Source organism: Dermacentor albipictus, unplaced genomic scaffold (genome assembly GCF_038994185.2).
Source record: "Dermacentor albipictus isolate Rhodes 1998 colony unplaced genomic scaffold, USDA_Dalb.pri_finalv2 scaffold_77, whole genome shotgun sequence".
In the NCBI taxonomy this organism is placed as follows: domain Eukaryota; kingdom Metazoa; phylum Arthropoda; class Arachnida; order Ixodida; family Ixodidae; genus Dermacentor; species Dermacentor albipictus.
This window is the reverse complement of record NW_027225631.1, coordinates 182,146-208,383: the sequence shown is the minus strand read 5'-3', so window position 1 is coordinate 208,383 and position 26,238 is coordinate 182,146. Positions and strand designations below refer to the sequence as shown.

Genomic DNA, 26,238 nt, shown 5'->3' with positions numbered 1-26,238 from the left:
TGGCAGCGGAAGTTGCCGCACAAATGAAGTGCTGGCTGTCTCTGCACGAGAGCCACGTCTACATGTTCAATGTCATAGTACAAGAGGACTGTGCTTATACGGACTGTTTACTCAAATGAAGACGCCGTCAATAGTAGGGCAGTCTGCTTAGCAGGAAGGCTAGCTTCACAATGAAAATTTTATCGAACTGCTTGACGCGCGCTTCGGGAAACTGTTTACGTTTAGCTAGAATTCCCACGCATTGCGTAGCACACTTTAAGGTCATGTGCATCAAAAGTATGTCTAGACGTAGACTGACGATTTCTGCTAAGCAAGCATGACTTAACGACTGCTCGGCTTCAATTTTGCAATTGCGACAAGTGCCTTCAAGTTAATAATGAAAAAAGTCTGTCAGTAAATCTATTTATTTAGCTAATTAGACATTGAAGATTCTCACGCAAGTTATGTCTGCCTCTTCGACAAATGCCCCTTGAAAGCGGAACAACTAATGATGATTTTTAAAAATACAAGCCAACTAACGAAAGTTAAAGGAAACAGAAAGAAAAACAGTTGGCATACACACTTTTTACGTAGGAAGCGTCACATCATTTCAGTGAGAATTACCTTGCAAAACTCAAATTATATTCTGGGGTTTTACGTGCCATGACCACGATCTGATTATGAGGCACGCGATAGTGCGGGACTCTGGTAATGTTGTCCACCTGGTCATCTTAACCGTGCACCCAATGCACAGCGACCGGGCGTTTTCGCATATCGCCCCCGTTTAAATGCAGCCGCTGTGGCAGGGATTAGATCGGGCGAACTCGTGCTCAGCCGAGAAATGTCATGGCCGCTATGGAACCACGGCGGTTTAATTACATTGCTCTGAGTCCATATGCAGGGTACCTTCCTGTCAGAAACTCCGTGCGAGTCCATAGCCTTCATGACAGGAAAACGTACGATGGCGCATTTTGTTGGAAGTGTTTAGGAATTGCACCCTAAACGGTGCGCCCAATTGAAAACGTACGATTTCACCGCCTTCATAGGAGCAGCTATAGTATGCGGTGTAGGAATATCGAGATATCGGCAACGGGACTTCGCTCACGCCCACTGTAAATCAAGATGCTTCGTGTACATAAAAAATACTCAAACATGATGCCCGAGCTATACAAGGGGATCATTTTAAATTTTTATGAAATTCTTAAATATAGCATGTTGCAGATAACATATTTCTTGACCTTGAGCTGGAATATTCCGAGAGGCGGACATTGCTTGCACGAGAAATCGAAACGCATGTTCAACTAAGAAAAATCCACTAATTATATTACGAAATAATTGTTTTGCGGCACATATTGCAAATTACGAATTGCAGTCGGCGAGGTTGCAAGGTGTATCCGCTTGGAATGTATTTCCAGAATAACGCCAGTTTGGAAATATGCGCCATCAAACTCGCAGTAAAAATGCACCGTTGTTCCACTTACTTTTGCTTTAACAAAGCGCACTTTCATGCATTGAAGCACACAAGTAACTGGAACGCCCATGTATTTGGTCCCAGACTTTGAGAAATATCTCGAAACTGGCGTCATCCTGTACATTCATTCCAAGTGGATACGTCGTGCACGCTCACCGACTGCAACTCATAAATTGGAAGACGTGCCGTAAAGTAAATAATTAACAAGTTAGTTACAGAATTTTCGTAATTGGTAGAACATGTGTTTCGATTTCTCATGCAAGCGATGTTCGCCTCTTCGTATAATCCAGCCCAAGGACAATAATTATGCTTTTTGCCCCAGACGATTTTTAAAAATTCCATAAAACTTCAAAATGATCCTGTATAAGAGCAACCACAATTTAAACGTATGCGACTGCAATATCACAAGGATGGTACTAAATGCACCTTGTTATGCTTTATGGAGCGAGTCAGAGTATATTTTATTTTATTGAGTCTAAATGAGTAATTTGTCAAAATAATTATTCAGCTGCGCACGTCCTTAATGAGAAATTTACTATGAAACTTCCTATAAAATATTAACGCACTGTTCTAAAGAATGATGCTGTTGACAACTTTCTACCATTTTTTCTAATACGCAGTAATTTTTGCATCATAAAAAGAACTTGTTAAATGAGAGGGGAGAAAAAACTTCACTTGACTACATGCTTGCGCCGCGTTCGTCTGTGATCAAAAGCAAGCTGTGCATGAACGAATGGGGTTTTGACTTAGTGTGCGCTGCCAATCAGTAGGCAACATGGCCAAGGGCAGCGAAGCAGGTGTTAGTTCTTCATGAGTGCGATAAGCGGACTAGAGGAAGCACGATAGTAGCTGCTCCGTCACTTTCTCAGTGGTAGCGTACTAAGTTAATTAAACGTGCGCTCCATTCACAGGCAGCCGGTCACGAGTACCTCCCGCAGTGACTTAGCAGCTACGGCATCGTGCTGCCAAGCACGAGGTCGCGAAATCAAATCCCGGCCGCCGCGGCAACTTTCTATAGTGGCGAAATGCAGAAGCGCCCGTGCATTGAGTGCACGTTAGGGAACAACTCCAAGCGATCAAAATTATTCGAGACTCTCCACTACGGCGGGCCTCGTAATCATCCATATTTTAGGCATGGTGAACTTAAAATGCTTAACGTTCCAGAGCACGTGCAGTCGGGGTGAGCATACGGTCGCCAGATAAATACGTTTTTGAAAATTTATTTGAACTAGGGATCTTAGGTGCGCCAGCTTTGAATACGCACACGTTTGATCACACTATTCTACTTCTGAGGTTGAGGTAAAGAAAAAGAGAGCGAGAGAGAGAGCGAAGAGAGGAAAGGCAGGGACGTCAACCAGACAAACGTATGGAAAAATGTATTGCTTAATAGATAGGAAGTAGGAAGTGCTGAATGGCATGCTTCGTAGAACGCTCTAAATTTTTCTTATTCGCAGTACTGCCCTAAATCTAAAATTGGCGTTCTTGTTTATTTTTTCTTAGCAAATGGTTCAGCTACACTGAACATAAAGTACAGTGTAACTTGCCCCAAAGAGTGGCTAACATAATTCAAGTTGCATCATCTTATCTGCTCGAGCATATTTTCCTCTGTGCCCGAGCAATCAAGCTGGCTGGCGGCTTGAAAATTGCAGGGTTTATGCTTGAATACTTGAGTCCCTATTCCGGAAGTAAATAACTAAGTATAGCCAGAAATTGTCATTTCGAAGTAATAATAAGTTAACATACAGTAATAATCAGAAAGCGGAATTCTGCATACTGTTGCGTTCTCCAGGGTAGCGTACCCCACCGTTGCCGACACTTGTTGCGACGCCTGTTTCTCGCAGCTCGACCGACGTTACTATTGGGTAGCGTGGCGTTGTGGGGGGGCTGCAGGCATCCGGTAGACCATGGCGATAAGGAAGGGCCGAGACGATTTCTAGTGCGAAACTTGCACGGTTTATTCAATGGTTGGTGAAAGATGAGAAGAATAGAATGAAGACAAAAAGTGCAGTACAGGGCCGCTTAAATAGGCCCTCTAAAATCGTAGGCGGGACCTTGCTCACGTCAACGTCAGGTGACAGGCACTGAGTCTGGTTGTGGATGGGCGACTGATCCCTGTCACAGGTGACGTTCGCACGTGCTTCCATCCGCTTGCGGCTACACAGGAGTCGGGGATCGTAGGCGGCTGAACCCTTCTCCTAGGTTACGTTCGCGCGTGCTTCTCTGGCGGCTACGCGTGCGTCGAGGATCGTGGGCGGCGTTGCCCTTCTCCCAGGTGACGTTCGCACGTGCTTCCCTCTGCTTGCGGCTACACGTTCATCGGGTATCGTAGGCGGCGTTGGTTCGCGGAAAGCATTCTCCCCTTGGTCGCACACGTATAGGGGCCTGTCACTGCGGGGCGCCTGCCAGACCGGCATCCCCACGGGACAACCATAGCAAATTAGGAATGCATCTTCCGCTTCCGTTAGGCAGGATCTTCCGAGCACCCTCTTTGCCCGAGGCGGTACACGCCAACCGTGACAGCATCTCTGGCGGGGGAGGAAGATCCCTACGCGTAGCGCCAACAGCCACTGGGCGAGGGATCGGCGTTTCAGTAGCAGAATTTCCCTCAGGGGTGACGAACCTTTGGTTCGTAGCTGGTAGATTCCTGGGCGTCGTTGGTCAGTCCTTGTGGCGCCCTTGTGCCTTTTCTCCGTGGTCCGGTACGGTGAACTGGACTTGCAAACCGGTCTCGCAACTTTTCGTCTCCTGTTTGGGCAAGCAATCACTCGAGAACAGTGCCTGGCCCACAACCATAAAGTAAGCGAGCACAAGGCCACACTCCTCCAAGATACACCAGGCTTCTCACAAAAAAAGAAAACACGCTACTGCTTTCCTATTCCTTTCGCGCGTCCCCCTCCTTTACCTAAAAACAACCATTTCTTGAATGTGTCAAGACGTGGTTACTAAAATCAGCTAAGAATCCACTACAACTTCGCAATAATAAAAAAAATATATGAAAATGACGCAAAACTAAAAATGCCACGGAAACTCGAGTGAGCATACCGCTTTCATTTTCTCTAGAGGCAACGACTGAGACCGTCCGCATTGCCGTTAAGCTTACCCTATTTGTAGCGAACACCGAAAGTGTACTGTTGAAGAGTCAAGTTCCAGCGCAAAAGACGACCATATTTCGTAGGCATGGACTGCAGCAATGTGTGGGGACAGTGGTCATTCTCTATGGTGAACCTTGAACCAGCGATACGGCATGCTAGCTTCTGCACTGCCCATTCTACGCAGGCGCATTCCTCTTCTGATGCACTGTATGCTTCCTCATGAACTAAAAGCTTTCTACTGGCTTACAGTACAGGGTGTCTGTTTTCGTCATCTCTCTTTTGACAAAGCACCACCCGATACCCCGGTCGCTGGCATCACACTGAAGACTGAATGGCTTAGAGTAGTCAGGCGCGTTCAACACTCGCTGACTCGTTATTGCTTTCTTCAGCATACTAAAAGCCTTTTCTTTTTCGTCATCCCACTTTACCGTTTGTTGTTCTGTTTTTCGGAGAGCATCTGTTAAAGAACTTGCAATCTCGGAATAACGCGGGATATATCTTTGGTAATAAGCCGCCAAGCCAAGGAATGACCTGATGTCCCGCTTGGTGCGTGGTTCCGGGAAGTTGTCTATTTCGGTCAGTTTAACCTCAGAAGGCCGACAATGGCTTTGCCCTATTACGTGACCTAGATAAGCTACCTCCGCGCGCCCTTGGCATTCGGGAGCCTTGACAATTAAGTTGGCCTCTCGTAGACGACACAACACAGTTCGCAGGTGTTGTATATGATTCGCCCATGATGAAGAAAATATTGCTATGTCATCAAGATGCGGAAGTGCAAAGTCCTCCATTCCCCGTAGCACCTGGTCCATAAGGCTAGAGAAACAATAGGGAGCATTCTTCAATCCAAAGCTCAGGACTTTCGGCCGAAAGGTTCCTATCGGGGAGATAAACGCCGCTAGCCTGCTTGCCCTCTCGGTCAACGGAACCTGCCAGTACCCTCTGACTAAATCGAGCGTAGAGATGATATTAGCACTGCTCATTTTCTCAAGCCTTTCCTCAATATGCGGTATTGGGTAGGTCTGGTCCTTCGTGAGTTGAGCCAGCGGTAGTCGATACACGGTCACGGCTCCTTTCCTGGGACCTCAACCAAGATAAGAGGCCAGGTATAATCACTCTCTCCAGGTTTGATTACACCTAGCTCTAACATCTTCTTTATTTCAGCGACCATGACTTGACGTTCACGAGCTCAAGTGCGATAAGCTTTCGAACGAACTGGGTCCGATGAGGTTAACTCTATATCGTGAACGATCGCAGTGTTCCTGCTAGGTGTGTCTGAAAATATGTCTGTATTCAAACACGAGCTCCATTAGTTCGGCCCTTTGATTGGGATTAAACTCCGCCAGCTCTACTGGCTTGTCAATGCTCTCGTGAATGTATTTTGCCCCCGTTATTGATGTTAACTCCGGATAGTCGACAGGCATCTCCTCAGGTTGGTTAATGGACATGTTCACAATGGCCTCCCTCTGCCGGTAGGGTTTAAGTAGATTGCTGTGGTACATTTGTGGTGTCCTTCGTTTTCACGGTACTGTAATTACGTCGTTTGTATCAGATAATTTCAGAATTATGTCAACTGGTCCTTCCCATTGAACCTGTAGTTCGTTTTTCAATTAGGGTTTCAGAATCATTACCTTTTCCCCAACTTCAAAACGTCGTGTTCCACCCGTACTGTCATAGTAATGCTTAGCATTGCTTTGGGCGTCGCGTATTTCCTGCTCAGCAATCATTGTGGCAGGGCTCACATTCAATAACTTTCTCCTGCATTCTGCCTTTCGAGACATTCCGGTGTTTTCCTGACCCCTTCATTAGCAAGTGTACTTTCCGCAATATCCCCTATAGGGCTGTCCTGTTTGGCGCTGGTTGACGAATTCTCCGTCACACCTGTTTCCTCCGCCACTGGACATTCGTACACTGCCTTGGCCACGAGCTCCCTTGCCTTGGAGCCAGTTAGAGCTTGCACTATTTCTTCGCTAAACCCGATTCCCCTGCGTCGTAGCACATCCTCAGACTTTTTAAAAAAACAAATATGGATACTGAGGCGGGAGATGTGCCGAGACGGCGGCTTCCGTGTCCAGTATTCCAAAAGGGCCTTCGATCGACTATTTGCCACAGGGAGACAAACACTGGAGGCCTCTACGGCTTGCCTTATCGAAGCACATTCTCTCGTGAACTGGCCTTCCTTCACTTACGTTCACCACGTTGATTGTGGCTGCCAAGTCGCACCCGACTCGGTTTGCCATTTATTATAAGGTCTCGAATGTATGGTTCTAGCAAGTTAAGATTTTCCTCGTTACTACTTAGTGACATCAACACTAGTTTGGCATTTCTGCACCCGATGGAGATATGCCCCGTTTGCTGGCAGTTGTAGCAAACTACTGGTTTCTTTGCCTCGAAAGCTTTCTTCCTTTGTCTTTCTGCCCTCTTGTCGGGTGATAACTCCTTTCTCTTGCTGTTCTCTCCACTAAATTTCGCCGAATTTGACCTTTCCTTGGATTTACACTGACTAGACTTGGACCATCGCTCTGGCTTGCCGGGACTGTACTTATTCATGTCCCTCTGAGGAGCTCCGTTGCCTTCGAACGCATGGCGAGTTACGTACTCCTCAGCGAGATTGGTCGCTCTCGTGATAATATCCACGCCTGGCCTATCCTGAACCCAGTACTTGATGTTTTCTGACAGCCGGCGGTAGAATTGTTCTAAAGCAACGCACTGCATTGTCTTCTCAGCGTTGCCGAGTGCACCCTCTTCTCTGAGCCATTTCAGGATTACCTCCAAGGTGTATGCCAAATCTAAGCATGACTCACTTTTGGCCTTCTCGACCTCCCTGAATTTTCGCTTGAATGCTTCTGCTGATAATATATACTTCTTAAGCAGACTCGCTTTGACTTTATCGAAGTCCTCTGCTTCTTCTTGCCCCATGCGGGCAATGATATTAGCTACCTCACGTGGCAGTAACGTAAGCAAGCGTTGCGGCCACGTGTCTCTTGCGAATTTTGCCTTCTCACACATGCGCTCAAACTCTACCAGAAAAAGACCCATGTCCCCTCCTGCTGCGTAGGGTCCCATCAAGTCAGTCATTCTGCGCTCGCTTTCAGGTGCCTCTGTGCTAGGCTTTTCAGTAGTTTGTTCTTTCAGAAGCTCAATTTCTACGCGCTTCATTCCGAGTGCGACGCCTGCAACACGGTCGCGCTCTTCGTTTTCCTCTAGGCGTTTACGCTCTTCTTTTTCTTTTAGGCGCTTACGCTCGTCTTCCTTATCCGCAATACTCTCTAGGCATTCCTTCTGTTGATCGTTGTCGGCCCCGCTCGCTTCGATCGCCTCAATGATCTCCGGTTTTCTCTTTGATTCTTCGATTTTTAGGCCCAACTCTCTGGCCAAACTAAACAATTCCGACTTCTTCAGCGCCTTCAAGTTCATGGCTGCCCTTGGTGCTGCTAACTCTTCTCTCTGTAACCTCGACGTACTCGAAACTTCCGTCAGCGGTTGAAGAAAATCACTGCTCTGTACTTCCACAAAAGAATACGTAAAGCCAAGTGATATCTTAGTGAAGAAAAGCCGTGCACTCACCATATGCAGTCATGAATCCTGACACCTTCCTTCCGAACGTTGTGACCAGTACGAAGAGGAGACGATCTCATCGATGTCATCCAAAGTTGGGGTATCCAGGGTAGCGTTTCCCAATCGCTGCCAACCAGTTGCTGCGTTCTCCAGGGTAGCGTACCCCACAGCTGCCGACAGTTGCGTTCTCCAGGGTGGCCTACCCCACCGCTGCCGACAGTTGTTGCGACGCCTGTTTCTCGCAGCTTGTCCGGCTTTACTATTGGGTAGCGTGGCGTTGTCGGTGGGCTACAGGCGTCCGGTAGGCCATGGCGATCAGGCAGGGACGAAACTATTTCTAGCGCGAAACTTGCCTTGTTTATTCAATGGTTGGAAAGATGACAAGAAGAGAATGAAACGAAAAAGTACAATGCGGGGCCGCTTAAATAGGCCATTTAAAATCGTAGGTGGATGTTGCTCGCTTCAATGTCACATGAGAGGCACTGAGTCTCGTTGTGAATGGGCTGCTGATCCCTGTCCCAGGTGACGTTCGCACGTGCTTCTCTCCGCTGGCGGCTACACGTGCGTAGGGTATCGTATGCGGCGTTGCCCTTCTCCCAGATGACGTTCGCACGTGGTTGCCTGTGCTTGCGGCTACACGTGCATGGGGGATCGTAGGCGGCTGAGCCCTTCTCCTGGGTGACGTTCGCACGTGCTTCTCTGGCGGCTACACGTGCGTCTGCGATCGTTGGCGGCGTTGCCCTTCTCCCAGGTGACGTTCGCACGTGCTTCCCTCCGCTTGTGGCTACACGTGCCTCGGTGATAGTAGGCGGCGTTGGTTCGCGGAAAGTGTTCTCCCCTTGGTCGCACACGCAAAGGGGCCTGTTATCACAGCGGGGTGCCTGCCAGACCGGCCACCACTCGAGAAAACCATAGCAAATTGGGAATCCATCCTTCGTTTTGGTTGAGCAGGGTCTTTCGAGCATCCTTTTTGCCCTAGGTGATACATGCGAAACGTAACAAAACGTGATAAGTACGATGGGACCCAGAACATCACCAAAGGTTATTTTTCTCTATTGAAAAGAAGCGAAAAATATTCCCTTAAAAACTGCTATTGGTTTGCCATTTGTTATTGGTAAATTTTTTGTTGGAAAATCAATAGAAAGATCCATAACTTTTACAGCAAACCACTCGTGGTGGCTCGGGCCGTTCGTGTAAGAAGAGTTTGACTTGTGTACATGACTCTGTGGAAGCGGCGCACATATATCTGAATATTTCTCCACAACGAAAACATGAAACGCCGGTCTGTGTAATGGTGACAGTGCCGCAAGGTAACCGCCTTCCATCTTCAACAAATGTTCATTGCCGCCTTGGCCCTACTTCAATGGCAATCAATCCCGTAAGGGCTCTTACAACACCAGCGCAGGTTACCCGAGCGGGCAATTTGGCGTCCATGAGAGAAATGCCTAGGCAAAAACAAAATTATCAGAAGGGTTTGCATTGTCGCCGGCAATCGGTTCCGTGACATTACGACTGCATTGAACTCCTGCGGTGTCACGATTGTCATTACTTTTTCACTGCAGCAGACCCACGTAGAGATCATCAATGTGAGTATTCAGTGTGGTTCTTTAGAAGCCTCCGATTCGAGGGATACGCCGAAAACACAAAAGCGACGATAACGGAGCTTTGTTTCACCGTAGCACGACAGTAGAGCACTCGGCTATAAATATATGCATTCTAGAATATACCTACCTAATCAACTCCTCGCTGGTAACTCACGGCAGTTTATTTTATCTGTAGCCGGTTCTCGCGCCTATATATCGTGGAGAAATGTCACCTGTGCCCCAGATCAGTTTACGTTTCAAAGTGCTCTCTTTCCTACAGTTCCTTTTTTTCGTCCAGTTGTTTCATGTAAGTTCACTTGGTACTGTAAAAAAAGGCACACAACAACGCTTGTCGAGATTCCGTCGGAGGCCATTAACGATATCGTTGAGTGCCTGCCTCCTCGAAATCGGGGATGCCGCCCACTCATGTAGTCGCATGAAGCTGACTAAATCATCGCGTCATCGCAATGAGGCTGCAGCTGTCATATATACTCACGTATTCATGATCGTGTAGTAATTACAGCACAAGTGTAAATCATTTCAAGTCACTGGCAACTCAAGTGCATGGCAGGCAAGCCGTTTGGAAGCAACTTGATTTACGTCACAGGTATCAACAGCGGCACGACTGAAGGCGCTTTTTTGAGAAGGCGCTGGCACTTATCCCACATCGTGAGCTAGAATGTGTTGGAGTGAGTGTGGAAGCTACTCCCCAACGAAGAAAGTCAACAAAAATAAGTAATGAGTGCGTTCTAATATTACTTACCGAATGATGCGACACTTGTGGGTCAACGAAAGTCCACAAAAGGGACACATGTCCATGTAACAGCGTAACAAGTGATATAAACAAAAAATTATTGTAGCATTACCAGATAGAAGGCAGCCAGGGCCGAGATAATATAAAGGTTGTCTTTCGATATTATTTCTCTTTGTGCTTCATCAAATGGCACGTTATCACCGATATCTCACGTTATCACGGAGGTCACCTGGCCGTGAATCGTGGGTGATAAGAAAAGAATAAACTCAAGAAGTAACAATGTTTATATTACACAGACCCCAGTATCTAATATGCAGAACAACTGCTAACTGATGGCTTAAGAGTTGAAAGAGGAAGTTGGCCTGGCCAGACAGTGATATAGAGAGCAGACAATAAGCGGTGTGTAAGAGTGATCGAATGATAAAGCGGGCGTATAATGGCGGGCGACAGCAAATCGAGTGAAATTTGCCTGACTGGAGAATTTCCTAAATTCACAGGGGCAGGGCAGCCCAGTCCGCACAGGGTAGGCGTAAATTGAAAATAGACAGAGAGAGAGAGAGAGAGAGATAAGAGCGAACACTTCTTTGATACTTCTCGTCGATGAATACGAACTTAACGAGGTTGTCGATGTAATTTCGCTACATCATCATCATCATCAGCCTGGTTACGCCCACTGCAGGGCAAAGGCCTCTCCCACACTTCTCCAACTACCCCGGTCATGTACTAATTGTGGCCATGTTGTCCCTCCAAACTTCCTAATCTTATCTGCCCACCTAACTTTCTGTCGCCCCCTGCTACGCTTCCCTTCCCTTGGAATCCAGTCCGTAACCCTTAATGACCATCGGTTATCTTCCCTCCTCATTACATGTCCTGCCCATGCCCATTTCTTTTTCTTGATTTCAACTAAGATGTCATTAACGCGCGTTTGATCCCTCACCCAATCTGATCTTTTCTTATCCCTTAACGTTACACCTATCATTCTTCTTTCCATAGCTCGTTGCGTCGTCCTCAATTTAAGTAAAACCCTTTTCGTAAGCCTCCAGCTTTCTGCCCCGTACGTGACTACTGGTAAGACACAGCTGTTATACACTTTTTCTTGAGGGATAATGGCAACCTGTTGTTCATGATCTGAGAATGCCTGCCAAACGCACTCGAGCCCATTCTTATTGTTCTGATTATTTCACTCTCATGATCCGGATCAGCAGTCGCTACCTGTCCTAAGTAGATGTATTCCCTTACCACTTCCAGTGCCTCGCTACCTATCGTAAACTGCTGTTCCCTTCCGAGACTGCTAAACGTTACTTTAGTTTTCTGTAGATAAATTTTTTGTCCCACTCTTCTGCTTTGCCTCTCCAGGTCAGTGAGCATGCATTGCAGTTGGTCCCCTGAGTTACTAAGCAAGGCAATATCATCAGCGAAGCGCAAGTTACTAAGGTATTCTCCATTTACTCTTATCTCCAATTCTTCCCAATCCAGGTCTCTGAATACCTCCTGTAAACACGCTGTGAATAGCATTGGAGAGATCGTATCTCCCTGCCTGACGCCTTTCTTTATTGGGATTTTGTTGCTTTCTTTATGGAGGACTATGGTGGCTGTGGAGCCGCTATAGATATCTTTCAGTATTTTTACATATGGCTCGTCTACACCCTGATTCCGCAATGCCTCCATGAATGCTGAGGTTTCGAATGAATCAAACGCTTTCTCGAAATCAATGAAAGCTATATATAATGGTTGGCTATATTCCGCACATTTCTCTATCACCTGATTGATAGTGTGAATATGATCTATTGTTGAGTAGCCTTTACGGAATCCTGCCTGGTCCTTTGGTTGACGGAAGTCTAAAGTGTTCCTGATTGTATTTGCAATTAGCTTAGTAAATACTTTGTAGGCGACGGACAGTAAGGTGATCGGTCTATAATTTTTCAAGTTTTTGGCGTCCCCTTTCTTATGGATTAGGATTATGTTAGCATTCTTCCGAGATTCCGGTACGCTCGAGGACATGAGGCATTGTGTATACAGGGTGGCCAGTTTTTCTATAACAATCTGCCCACCGTCCTTCAACAAATCTGCTGTTACCTGATCCTACCCAGCTGCCTTCCCCCTTTGCATAGCTCCCAAGGCTTTCCTTACTTCTTCCGCCGTTACTTGTGGGATTTCGAATTCCTCTAGTCTATTCGCTCTTCCATTGTCGTCGTGGGTGCCACTCGTAGTGTATAAAGCTCTATAGAACTCCTCAGCCACTTGAACTATCTCATCCATATTATGATGATATTGCCGGCTTTGTCTCTTAATGCATACATCTGATTCTTGCCAATTACTAGTTTCTTCACTATTTTTAGGCTCCCTCCGTTCCTGAGAGCTTGTTCAATTCTATCCATATTATACTTCCTTATGTCAGCTGTCTTACGCTTGTTGATTAACTTCGAAAGTTCTGCCAGTTCTATTCTAGCTGTAGGGTTAGAGGATTTCATAGATTTGCGTTTCTTGATCAGATCTTTCGTCTCCTGCGATAGCTTACTGGTATCCTGTCTAACGGAGTTACCGCCGACGTTTGTTGCACACTTCTTAATGATGCCCACAAGTTTCGCTACATACATCGAGGGCAATCGACAGAAATGAAACACCCGTTAGCATGCTTAGGTTTTACGCATTGTGTTTGCAACGTATTCTCAACAAGAAGCCTGACCTCTCTTAAACCTCCGGCGAGAAAGGGGCTGCGCGCTCTGGATCACGCTTTCTTTGAGTAGGAAATAAACGTATAGATGCTTAATGGCCTGATGGGAAGACATGGAACAAATCCTCCTTTCCTCAACCATTTCAGAAACGCACTTGCATCACCCCGACGAGAGTGCAAGCTCACCCTTCACTATGTTCACTCTGGAAGGACCCAGATTAGATGAGCGACTATAGTATCACCATTGTTAGCCCGTGATGCGCGTGAACGCGCGTGAACGCGCGCTGTTAAGCTTTCGCAGCTGTCCGTCCTCTAAACCGATAGACAGCGACACCTGTACCTTAGGTCATCTTTCATTGAGCTTCTGAAAATACGCACTGAGCCCTACTCAATCTCTGCAGAAAAAAGAGAAAGTAGAGAAACGAACTCATTGCACACGCCTTTCAGCTGACTCGCACGCTCCATCCCACTAACGACAAGACGAACTTCGAGAAAAATTTGGTGCTGTGCCGTAAATCAGGGCGTTGACAACGAGACAACAAAAGCGGCACATGTCTAGCGAGGGTGCTCTCATAACCGGCCTATACGTCTCTCGCTGCCATGGCTCGAATGGGCGCCTCATGACTCATGTGCGAAGCGCCCCGCTTTCCAGCCTCGTCGCAGCTTTGGGAGCGCGCGAGGGGCGCGTGACGTCAGAGCGATGACACCGTTGTTACGCCCCTGGCTGTGAGAGGAGCTTATTATTCCGTTGTTCGTTACCTTCCGCCGCGTCCAAGATGGCCTCCGCAGGCGCGGAGATGAAGTAACGGTGGAGGTTCTCGGTCGTCAAACTAGAAGGAAAGCAGCGAAAAGCGTGCAAAAGTTGCGAGGGCGGGCCGGCTTTTTTGGAAGCGACCCGCCGCGGGCCGCTTTCCCCGCCTTCTTTCGGCGCCGGTAATGCTATATATAACACTGAAACCACCGCGCGCCTAGGGGCAAGCTGCACACTCTGGCCTGCCAAACGTCTCGGTGCGTGAGCAAGTCCCCGAAAGCAAGCTAGAAAGAGCGAGAAAGAAAAAGAAAGAAAAGGAAGGAGAGAAGCGGCCAACGAGCCAAGACATATATCTATCTCCTCGCGACCGACCGCAGAACGTGCAGCCACCCGCCACTACTCGAGAACTGCGCGCAGTCGACTCCAGACGTCCGTGCCCTGCAGTACATATTAGACCTCGTGGAAACACTTGGGTGAAGCTCCTTCGTTGTCGCCAATATGTCGAGCGCCACGACCCAGACCCGCACCGAGGTGAAAAAGGTCCACCGTGTGTTCGAGGGCTCCACCGCCGCCGACGTGCGGCGCCAGATGGACGAGTTCGCCAAGGAGTTTCCGGACTGCATGCGCTACCTGGATGACATGTTCCCCGAGCACAAGCTGCTCCCGTCCAGCGGCGGACCGCCAAGGCCAGAGCGTCAGGAGAGTATCGTCAAGGAAGTCAAGGTTCTGCCCAGCGATGACAAGGACAAGATCTCCGTCGAGCTCGACGTCGAGGGCTTCAAGGCGGACGACATCTCGCTGAAGGCCGTGGGCCGCAACATGACCATCCGCGCCTTCAACGAGAAGTCCGAGGGCGACACCACCGTCAGGCGCGAGCTCAAGAGGAACGTGGTGCTGCCCGAAGGCGTCGACGTCGAGAAGATCGCCTGCAAGCTCACGCCCGAGAACAAGCTCATCGTGCAGATCCCGCTGCCCGTGGAGAAGAGCCAGGGCGTTGAGTACCTGATCCCCGTGCGCTGCGAAATCGAGCGTAGCGTGAGCCGCGACAACTTCGGCGCCGGAGCCAAGGCCGTCGACCGATGAAGGCCCAGCAGCGTTTGACGTCGATCGGACTTGTCTAGAGAACATTGCTTCACTCTGTATCGGTCTCCGTGACCGCAGACAAGCTAACCCATTACGATAATTTGGCCATAAGTGGAGAAAATGGATGCTCAAAAACCTTCGCGCCTAATCTCTCCCGTTATATTGTCACGAGCCCTAACTTGCTCGTCTCTACAAACAAGTACAAGTTATGCTTGCGCTCTAGACAACCGGGATCGACGGTGTATTAGGCATGCCGCCGTACGGTGGAGGTTCGGAGCGGAAATGCGGCGACAGAAGCGCGAGCTTCCGTCCTCGCCATTGCGCTTAATCAGCTGCTTTTTGTTGTTCTTTGGCGTATTGCGTTCATTACTGTTGTTGCCATTATTCGCTTTTTTTTTACGTCGATGTACACTTGCCTCCGTCAGCGAGCAATGAAGTTGTTTATTAACTGTTCGACTATGTGTGTTTATTTCTCTATCAAGGGCAACTGGTAACCGTATCCGATATTGCGGTGATTTAAATGCTGGCAGCTGTTACGCAGTTACTTTCCAAGGAAGTTTTAATTCTTGATGGATTGTACTGGCCAATATCCATCAAGAGTTCCTCTTGCAAATCATGTTTGGATCAGAAGACCGTGAACTGGAACGTAGAGAGATATAGAGATTTTTTTTTTATTGCCATGCAGAGTTAAATTGCTTACCCTTGTCATGTGCTGCAAAGATTGTGAAAGAAAACATGTAAATCACGCCGTTTGCTGTTTACATGGCTCTCACAATCTGTCAAGTTGACGAGTCTATTCCTTCAGTGATCACTAGGGCGAGTATATGGCTAGCAAAACCTTTCGTTCGATGCTATTCCTTCTTTTCATTTTCCGCCGCTCATGAGTGGCCGATTGAATAGAATCTTTGTGCCATCTCTGCGTAGCATTGAGATTTTCTTTTATGTATGGAAGTCACTTTAAGTGTCACAGTCTGCAAAGACCTGGTCGCTTTCGTCGATAGGTAAAACACTGAGTGCATTGGCGCATTTCAGTTGTTACTCTTCGGAGATCAATGCAAAGTTAGAAAAGTGTCTTTTCTATCTGCTGGTAAAAAATGCGCGGTTTCGCTGAGGAAGCTACGGTCAGGTAAGTTCTAAAAAAGACACTTGCAATAACGTAGCGGCATTTCTTCGTCACTGTATGGTAACGTCGTCTGGCGTACAGGGCCCAGGCTGTGGATGTCAGACGCCGTTAACTTACTGAGTTACATCAGCCTGAAAGCGTAGACGAGGCTACTCCGTCAGAAGTGAAATTTTTGGCGCTCTGTGAAATCGGCGCAAAAAGCAAAACCTTCTATAACGTTGCACTATCAATGGTTTCACGCTGATATAACGCATTGCAATGACCATGGTCCCTAAAGCTGGAAACATAGTTATGGCAGCACGACTCAGACAGTGATATATAATTTAGTCGACCGAAACACGGATTTCGCCCACTGGTTAAAAACTAAGTCGCGCCACCATAATTATGAATCAACGTCAACTCTCCGGGTTGCCAGTACTTTCTGTACAGTAGATTTTAGAAAGGGGCACTTCACTTTTATGTCGTTGTGACCATTCAGCTTGGGGATTTCGGCAACGAGTATGATTTCGAGGCAGCAGCAGCAAAAAAAAAAAGGAATCGTGGTTACGGCTTACGGCTTGAGAGTCTGGGTGCTGCGCAGAAGCAATATTTAATGCTTGCACACAAATGTGATTTGCTGAATTAAGCTCTATCATACGCGTGTTTTCTGATGCGTGACAACCGCATTTACTAGGTCAGCCTCAACGCGAGCGAATCAATGATAGTTGTTGCTCTATAAAAGCGTTACTGCCAGAAAATACGGCTTAGTCTCATTTTGGCCCACGCTCTGCTGGAAAGTGAACCCGGCGGGACCCGTCTGGCTGCTCGGCAAGAGGCTATAGCGGACAGCGTGTCCTTGTGACGTGCAACTGTGACGAATGGGTAGTTCCGAAATGGAAGGCAGCATGACAACACGTGGCGTGAAGGAAGAAAGAATGGCATGCGGCCAAAGACAAAAATGTGGCACACCCGAGCAAATCACGCGACCAGTAGCTGTAAGGCGCCGGCACTACGAATAAAACGCGAAGCCAATCTGGCGTAATCCAAGTACGTCAAATGTTGTTCCGCTACTGAAGATATGGCCCGCTTCTTCGAACAGCAGCCTCGGCATATCAGTCAATGAATCAGTCAATCAGTCAATCAATCGATCGATCAATCAATCAATCAATCAATCAAATTATTATCATTAGCTACTATTACAATTATAAAGAAAGTGTAATACAGAGGGAGGTTCCGAAGTAAAAAGTGTCAGGGGAACCTCCTGTTATAGTATATATAGAAATGCAGAATATACGATTATCAACGAAGGCAAGAACAGTGGGAAAACCCAAATCAACATATTAGAAGCAATTAAAGAAAAAAATCAACCGGTCCCATAGTCCTAACACCGTTTCTAATATGTCATACGGTGAGGGAAATATGCAATAACGAATGCTAGCAAGGGAAGATTTAACGTGAAATCTGCTATCACTTGCGTATTAAACTGGTATTTTTTTCTTCTTTATACTGATGTCCGTGCTGGTTAAGCAGGCAGAGAGCTAGAGGGAGGAATCAGGCGACAGATGTTCGCCATACATAACAGGTGGGAAAATATCATAAGGCCGCTTCTATCTTGCTCTGTCCCATCTCAATTTGCGCCATAAAGACCATGTTCCATATTACTTGTAACCAACTAGCCCACCTTAGGCCCTAATGAGCAATATCATAATGCGTATAGGTGTGTTTTTGTTTATGTAGCTTATGTTAGCAGTGAGTGGCGCCCTACAAACATGCACGTTTATATTATGCTCAAGTCCTATGAAAATACGTTTTAATATAACTTATATAACTCAGCCAGAATAAATTCACGCTCCTGAGGAGTGTGCTGAACTGGGCTGGTTGGTGCATGTTGAAGGGAATTGAACAGCACAAAGGACTAAATCTGCAGTGGGACGACATGCACAGTGCTGCGTCTGTCGTGACACCTCGCGCTGTTCGATTGCCTTGATCACACTTCTCAAAATGTGTAACCCATCAAAGATCAAAACAGAAACATTTTTGCACCCAAATGTTCCGGCATTGTTTTAATAGTAATAAAGGTTACTTTAGGAATCTATGAACTTACCATTCCACGGCTACAATTTCGAACCCGAGCTCTCACAGAATTTATGGGGTTTTACTTGGCAGCTTGTATAGTGTGGTGTCTGGGATACTGGAGCCTTCAAAGAAAGACCTCTTAGGCCGCACATGACTTCTAGCAGCACGTTTATGGAGTCATACACAGCATCGAAAGCAAGACCGGGTAACGACGCGACTCTCGCAATACTCTACGTACATGTCCTTAATTTCACTCCTAGTGAGCAGTCGCAACACGAAATAGTCAAAGATAGTATGATGCTTCAGGTGTCATTTATTGGCCATTGTGCGGCCTCATCGAAAGGATGCGGTTATTTGAAAACAAAGAAAGCATTGCTATTAACCCTGAAGCCTAAAGGATTTTGTAGTTTATAAATGCCGACAGCTAGGCGGTTGTCTGTCACAGGTGTGCCCGACGGTGTCTATAGAGTGTAAAAGTTAGCCCTACACATATAAGGTGTCTCAGCGCGTTAGCCAAGCTGTTCATCATCATCATCATCAGCCTATTTTATGTCCCCTGCAGGACGAACGCCTGTCTCTGCGATGTCCAATTACCGCTGTCCTGTGCCAACCGACCCCAGCCTAGCAACTGCTTATTTCTTAATTTCATCACGTCACCTAGTCTTCTGCCATCCTTGACTGCGCTTCCCTTGTCTTGGCACCCATACTGTAACCCTAATTGTCCACCGGTTATATAACCTACACATTACATGAGCTGTTCAGCTCGATTTCTTTCTATTTATGTCAATTAGAATATCGCCTATCCCTGTTTGCTCTGATCCAAACCGCTCTCTTCCTGTCTCCTAACGTTACTCCCAACATTCTTCGTTTCATCGCTCCTTGCGCGGTCCTTAGCTTGTTCAAGCTGTTCAAGGACGAAAAAATATCAAAGCCACATGGTGCAAGGTGCGAGTTTATTAACTATAGTGTTCGGTAGTCATACTTCTGATGACCTGATACCCTTGGACCAATAAATACATGTATCTTGCACCGTGTTTTATAAATCTTGTTGATCGTTGAACATCTTGGCTAACGTCAGCTGGGACACACGTCATACGTCCATGCAGGAATGAAATAGCTTAGTTCAGATATTCTTACTGCAAAATGAAGAAAGATATCGTGACCTGTGAAGCTTCTATTCTTGCTGGTCTATGATCAACGTAGCAAAAGTTAGTAACGTACGCATTCCCACACTACGTCATCAGTTGTTGTTTGAGTCAACACACCGTGTGAGTCAGCATCCGGTGCAATTACTTGATTGCTCACTGCGCGGCAAACAGCAGGAAATCTTCCCTCGGATGCACGTAGATTCATTGCGTAAGTCTCGCGCCAGGTTGCTTAAATGCGTCGACTACGGTAATCTTGAAAATGATGTTACGCTGTTTCCACAGTGCCGGCTCGTTGAAGTAATGAATTAGGTTTGTAGACAGCCGCAAGACTATATCAGGCGAGAAAGGAACATCGGTCAGGCACATCGGTTGACTGCTTGTTGATCCTATACACCACCTGGCTGGGCCCATTCCCGCCGGTCCTAAACGCTCCTCGCGACAGCTGGTATCCGTTCCACGAACGCGAAATTTGTTCACGTGACGTCAGGCGCCGCAACGTCCACGAGACGCTGAGGGCTGCTACCCTTTTTCCGCGGGGTTTAGCTGACGAAGGAATGGAGGGCGCCACTGTCGTGACGCAGAAAGGATGGGCGGCTCCAGATCCTACCAGATGGCACTCGTCAGACCACGGCCGGCATTGAGACGTGGCGCTTTCTAAACTTAGACCCAGGCTCGTGAAGTTGTGACGTTGCTGGTGGAAGGGGAGAAGAGAACCAGAAGGGGCGTACGTCGAGCATTTTGCCTTTTACCTTTTGCTTCGCAGTAGAGCGAAGGTTCTGGACGCCGCAGCGGCACGGCAGATCTCGCCGGGGGGTTGCCTGCGAGCACGCACTGCGGCGCGAGAGTCTCGCCGGTCCATAAATAATACCCCGAGGGGGGTGCCGCTTCGCCATGGAAAGATCGCCCTGGTCCCGAGGAGACGTGCCCGAGTCGCCGATGGCGCGCAGCGAGATCGTCATTCCGATCCACTCTCTGCAGAGCGTTCCGCAAGAGTCGTACCGGACCGAGGTGCGCCGCCACGTTCAGCAAGTCCTCGAGCGAGCCGCCGCGCGGCCCGAACACGACCTGCGCCGCGAGCTGAGCACGATGTTCAACCGGTTTCCCATGAGGTCGCGGCTCCTATACGGCTTCGACGACTTCGACGACTTCTTCCGCGACATCGTGCCAGCTCCCACGTTCCCGTCCTTCGAAAAGGCCTTCCGCGAAGTCAAGACCACCGTTGACGAACACAACAAGCTTCTCATGGAAGTCGACGTGCACGAGTACGAGCCCGAGGAAATTACGGTCAAGGCCATCGACGGCCGCCTGCTCGTACACTGCAAGCGCCAACGCGCCGGGTGCACCAAGGAGACCCACCGCGAGATCTCACTGCCTGATGGCGTCGACGTCGAGAGCATCACCTCCAACCTCACTGCCGATGGCAGGCTCAAGATCTGCGCACTCCTGCCGGGGGCGTACGGCTCGCAAGTGCAGCCCGTCCAACACGCTACGGCCGAGCCCGAGGGAGACCAGAAGGCCGAGGCATACCTGTACGTCAACGACTACTGAGCGAGTGGCGAGAGATTTACACGCGGCGGGGAGACTGGGGTCGGATTTCACTCTGAGGAGGCCTTAGGCTGAAATCGGAACCGAGCTCCTTGCTCCATATTTTCAGTGCTGCGCTGTCTGATTGGGCAGCGGCGGGACTTTAGTTATTTCGTCTTTCGAACGCAGCAACATGGCGCCCAACCTATTACAAGAATATGTACGTTTGTTTCTTGCACTCTTACAATTGCGGGCTGTGGATCTTCAAGGCGCATGAAACATTCTGTCAGCCGCCCCATGAAAAGGGCTTCAGCATATTCTTAACGGATTTCTTTTCTTAGCTCAAGCTAATGACAGTGCAAAATTAACTGATATTATTTATCTTGAAAGAGGCTCGTATCCCAATTGCCGTGCTCTGTAGGTTGTAGTCTACCCACAAGTCCATCAGTGGAAACGCATCTGCTCAGCATGGAACCCAATTACGTTCCGCAGATTCGATTATGATAATGGAGGCTCTAAACCACGGCGCCTGGGTGCCATAACGAATAGGCCGTATAAAATACATATCAAAATGACCCAGCTGTGTTTGCATTTACTTCGTGTACGCCAATGCATTTCACCTCAGCATATAGTAACTAGAAAAATTGCGTAACTTCAAGCGCCAGTTACGTCTTTATTTTTTTTCTACTCATGACCAGTACATAACCACAATATTCCTGTGATGAAATTTGCGTTTGCGCTGCAGACCTTCTAGCAAAGACACACAAGGACTTATTTAAAAAGCATAGAGGGAGGTAACGGCGCGCTAACTTTGTGTGCCTGGATTTTCGGCATACGTTCCGGAGTGTTACCCTCTGTGCTTTTTCTCCGAAGCAATAAATTCCATGTCGTGTTTCCAAACGCCTTCTCTGTTAAGTAACCAAAGAAAAAGCAGTAGTTGGTACGCACGGAGTTCTCACATCAGCGTGTCTTACCACTTCTGAAATCTTAAAAGAACCAATTATAGCACAAATTCCAAATATACCTATAAGTACATGAACTAACCACGAGGCTTTTTTTTTTGTGAACCGGACTTCATTGATAGAAGGGATGCGCGAATATACGAAATTTTCTGATAACAAATCGAATATTTCCTTACTCGATTCAGTCTTGAAATCGACTAGCTACTTTTTGTGATTGCAAATATTTTTGGGATAGTTTTGGAACATTTCACATCCCCAACCGCACGCGATCGAGCAACCAATTTGAGCAAACATGCAAGAAATTTAATCCTGGCAAACACAGCATAGATATGAAACGAGAGATTACTTAGTGTAGCACACTTCTCCGGCGAAACTTTTCCGCTAAACTTTTCCCCTAAACTTTTCCTGAAGAATTTTGACTGATAAATCAAAACCATGAGCCTACTCAACAATGAGCCCTGAATATTCGAATAAACTGATAACTTCCTCCTAATGCTTCATTTGTGCTTCTGATAGGCAAGACCTAATAGCGTGTACTCCAATGACAGAAACTCACTAACGTTGTGAATATAATAAGGTTGTGAAGGTGGTTTTCTATCAATGATGAAAATGGCCGCTGATTATTCGAAAATATTCGTAATTCGATTGCATTCGATTTTCTTCTGGCCCTGTTCGATTCGTATTCGATTCAGTCTCGAAAATCACTATTCGCACACTTGAGTGATAGCGAGGATGACGACGCCCCGCTTGACAATGCACATTGTCGACGTGTTTCGTGATGTGACCTGCAGTGTAAAAGTTTACTATCGCGTTGCACGCACCAACGGTTGCCACTTATAGCGCATGTACCAGTGAATCACAGATCAGCTACAGAAAGGAAAAGTGTTCCTTGCAAACGGCGTTTAAAATCAGTTAAACTTCATGCAGCAAAAACTCAATCGTAACTGGCATTCCTGTAATATTTGTCTTTTTTTTACCTTTTCATCTTTTTTCCTCTTTTTACTTCGTGGCACTTGTTGGCTTGGAGTCTCCATAATGCTAAATGTGCGACATTGACATCTAGTAAAGTTCGTAATCTGCGCAATTGCGTAAAAGGAATACGCTTGGTGTTCGTTAGTGCCCCTTGTGAGTCATGTATAATTCAGGGAAAGAAATAATTGTTGTAGTGCATGCACATGAGAATAAATGTGGTCGGTGTAACATGCAAGAAGCGAAAGAAAATTGTAAGTGGATGGGACATTGACAGGTCCAGTCTTTGTCGATACCTGCTCTCTGTAGTTGAATTTTCACCTAGCATAGATAGCATAGATTATTTTGTTCTATAAATGTTTTTTTTTCTCCTACTTTTTCCTTTTTCTATAGAAGCGACCCAGGCTGAACTATGAATATTGTGAACACATATGTATCCTGGGTTAACTTGATTTGTGTACTATATGCTAAAATTTTATCTGTGCTTTACAAGAGGCGAACGTTTCGGCTCTCCCTGCTGTAAAATAAGCGTCACCTAAGATTTATTTTTCATTTTTTCTCCCACATCTCTTTTGTACAAAAGTATAAAAGTTTACAGAAAATAAACTTGTTTTCACGTTCATGGGGGCTCTGTTCTTATGCCTTGATTAGAGAACTTTTGCTATGTCTAATTATTTTGTGCATCAATTTTGAGAAATTTTGCTAATGCCAAACATCGTTAGTGCAGCTATCCACTCTACAATCTCATTCTCAAACTATTATCGACTAAAACGGAGCTCTTCCTCCACAACACCGAGTTGAGCACAGCGCCAACAATCGAGTAAAAAGATGTTACGCTTCTGAAGAATTGCCGTACTGCGTCGATCACCCGCAGTACCCACTTCTGTCGAGGGAGGAACTTCCCACATTACTGGGGTATAAGTACCATACTGTTAGCCTGCGGATGCTAATGTTCACTGGAACAAAAACTTCTATATATCGAGAGACAAAACGTTCATTGTTTCCCTATGAATATTATTTTCAGAAGTTTATTTCAGCTTCTACTGTGAAAATTGAACGTGGTTTAGCCTGATATCTGACGTTCTTGAATTATTATAGCCGGTATTCATTTCGATTTCTCCGATCTCAGCTGCTGGCAGCAAGACCAACTTTCTTCATACAATAGTGTTGCGCTGAAAATACGTTTTCCAGGCAAGGTCTCCTAACAACATGAAAATCTGAAATGGACCATTTATCACGGCAGGTATACAGATAACTCTGCGAGGAAGGTCTCGACTAAAGAAGCCTAAAAAAATGCCATTTCCATGCCATATCGAAATTCGTCTGCTGTTCCCACGAAACGTGCAGCTAAGCTAAGGTTTTACTGATTGTTAAACCATGTTCAGACCTTCCATTTCTTCCTATTTCTTAGTGCACCGCACGATAATCACTATGTACTCAATGTGTTCATTGAATAAGCGTCTAATCCATAGTCTGTGACGTAGATTCGACCACAGCAGACCTATATTTGGATCAGTGTGCATTTAATAAACATTCTACAGTGCACTACATCTGCTAGCTTGGAGTGACGCCTGACAAAGGCGAAAGATGGTGAGAGCGAGTAGGGCTATACTAATCCAGGTACACCCAAATTAGGAAGGCCTACTTAGCGTGAACCATGACACTCCCTCACCAGAACAGGAATTGGCCTCCCTGGTTCAGTATTCGGCCACAACCTCCCTGATGATATCCACAATTAACAAATGGCCCTCAGTCCCCAGCAGCTGCGCAGCACCTAACCAAGGCAGCGGTCAGACCTGTAACGCAGCAGAGGGTGCTAAGAATCTCTGGGTTCGGACAGGCCAACAATGGAAACTGACCCTTGCAACGTTTAACACCCGAACCCTCTCGAGTGAGGCTAGCTTAGCAGGACTCTTTGAGGAATTATCAGAGATTGTTTGGTATAATATCAGCCTTTGTGAGATTAGAAGAACTGGTGAAGCTTCATCATCATCAGCCTGGCTACGCCCACTGCCGGGAAAAGGCCTCTCCCATACTTCTCCAACTACCTCGGTCATGCGCTAATTGTGACCATGCTGTCCTTGCAAACTTCTTAATCTCATCCGTCCGCCTAACATTCTGCCGCCCCTGCTACGCTTCCCTTCCCTTGGAATCCAGTCCGTAACCCTTAATGACCATCGGTTATCTTCCCTCCTCATTACATGTCCTGCCCATGCCCATTTATTTTTCTTTATTTCAACTAATATGTCATTAACTCGCGTTTGTTCCATCACCCAATCTGCTCTCCTCTTATCCCTTGACGTTAAACCCACCATTATTCTTTCCATAGCTCGTTGCGTCGTCCTCAATTTAAGTACAACCCTTTTATGTACGCCTCCAGGTTTCTGCGCGTGGGTGAATACTGGTAAGGTGAGACTTACACAGTGCTAAATAGCGGTCATGCCCTCTGCTATTAGCGGCGAGAATTTGGAGTGGCGCCCTCTCGCGAGTGACGTCACGGCCAGGACGCCACTCGCTCCGGCTCGCTCGGCTGCTGCGCGCGCTCGTTTTCTTGGTACATGCTTGGGGTGTTGGAGGCTTGAGCGGTACTTACAGAATGTTATTTCGGATTATTTCTGTTGCCCTGCGTGGACCGCTGCTTCTTCTTTGAAACCACGTGAGTCATGAAAATTCGCGGCTTGGATATCACAGGCAATGTAGCGCTGAAGGAGTCTACTGGTCTTGCAATGCATCTATGCACCCTGTCTGTTCCTAAATTTTGCTTAAAAATAAAGTCTGCAAGTTCAACACACGAAGTTATTTATGATGCTCCTCTAAACACTTAACATTCTCTTATTACTTAAGTATGAGAGACATAGCATTTTACATGGAAGAAATACCTTGATATTTGTTGTCAACATTACACATCCGTGTTAGGACACTGCCCAGTGAAGCTTTCATCATAATTTTTTCACTCTGGTGAGCTGTTTTAGTCAAATATGGCAACTGTGTTAAAGTCTAAATGGAAGAGATAGGCGCGCATTTTGTGTGAAAAGGTTTAGTACTACTTTCACCGTTCTCTGAAATAGGCACCCAGAAACACATTGGCTCTTAACACGACGGCGCATCGTGTATAGTGTATATATGTACTTCACGAACACCATAACAGCAATCACATGAAAGAAAATTTCGTGGTTAAGACCGAGAACCATGGAATCACCTGCAAGCGATGAAATCTGTCATAGTGGCCCTCACTAGATTTTGTAAACGATATGTCACACCCCTCCCGCAACGGAAGCAACCGACTGTCGTTATGGCGAGGCGCGCTTTGTTCGCGAAACCCAGCACATCACTACAACTTCGAATTGAAACCATGAAGTAGCTCTCTACAGCTCCAATTACAATGCCTATAGCATACTCGAGGCACTACAGCTCAGCTTAGGCTGCTTTGAAATGGAAAATGCGAACACATCCTGCCTCAACACGTCTCGATCCTGCTTTGTTTAATTATACAGGCTGAAAACTATTTGCTTCGT

General features: G+C 46.9%; 2 protein-coding genes across 2 annotated transcripts; both read left to right on the top strand.

Moving 5' to 3' along the window:
* The first annotated feature begins 14,070 nt into the window (after positions 1–14,070).
* Positions 14,071–15,395, top strand: LOC139053204 (heat shock protein Hsp-16.1/Hsp-16.11-like). The gene has a single exon (XM_070530300.1). It carries the CDS (start codon positions 14,358–14,360, stop codon positions 14,940–14,942), a length of 585 nt encoding a protein of 194 aa, XP_070386401.1. The 5' UTR covers positions 14,071–14,357; the 3' UTR covers positions 14,943–15,395.
* Positions 15,396–19,920: 4,525 nt separating this feature from the next.
* Positions 19,921–23,345, top strand: LOC139053203 (heat shock protein hsp-16.2-like). Its single transcript, XM_070530299.1, has one exon. The coding sequence runs from the start codon at positions 20,160–20,162 to the stop codon at positions 20,814–20,816; it is 657 nt and encodes a 218-aa protein (XP_070386400.1). The 5' UTR covers positions 19,921–20,159; the 3' UTR covers positions 20,817–23,345.
* The last annotated feature ends 2,893 nt before the right edge of the window (positions 23,346–26,238 follow it).

Coding starts and splice junctions, on each gene's coding strand:
- LOC139053204 (XM_070530300.1), top strand. CDS start 14,358: ATGTCGAGCGCCACGACCCAGACCCGCACCGAGGTGAAAAAGGTCCAC.
- LOC139053203 (XM_070530299.1), top strand. CDS start 20,160: ATGGAAAGATCGCCCTGGTCCCGAGGAGACGTGCCCGAGTCGCCGATG.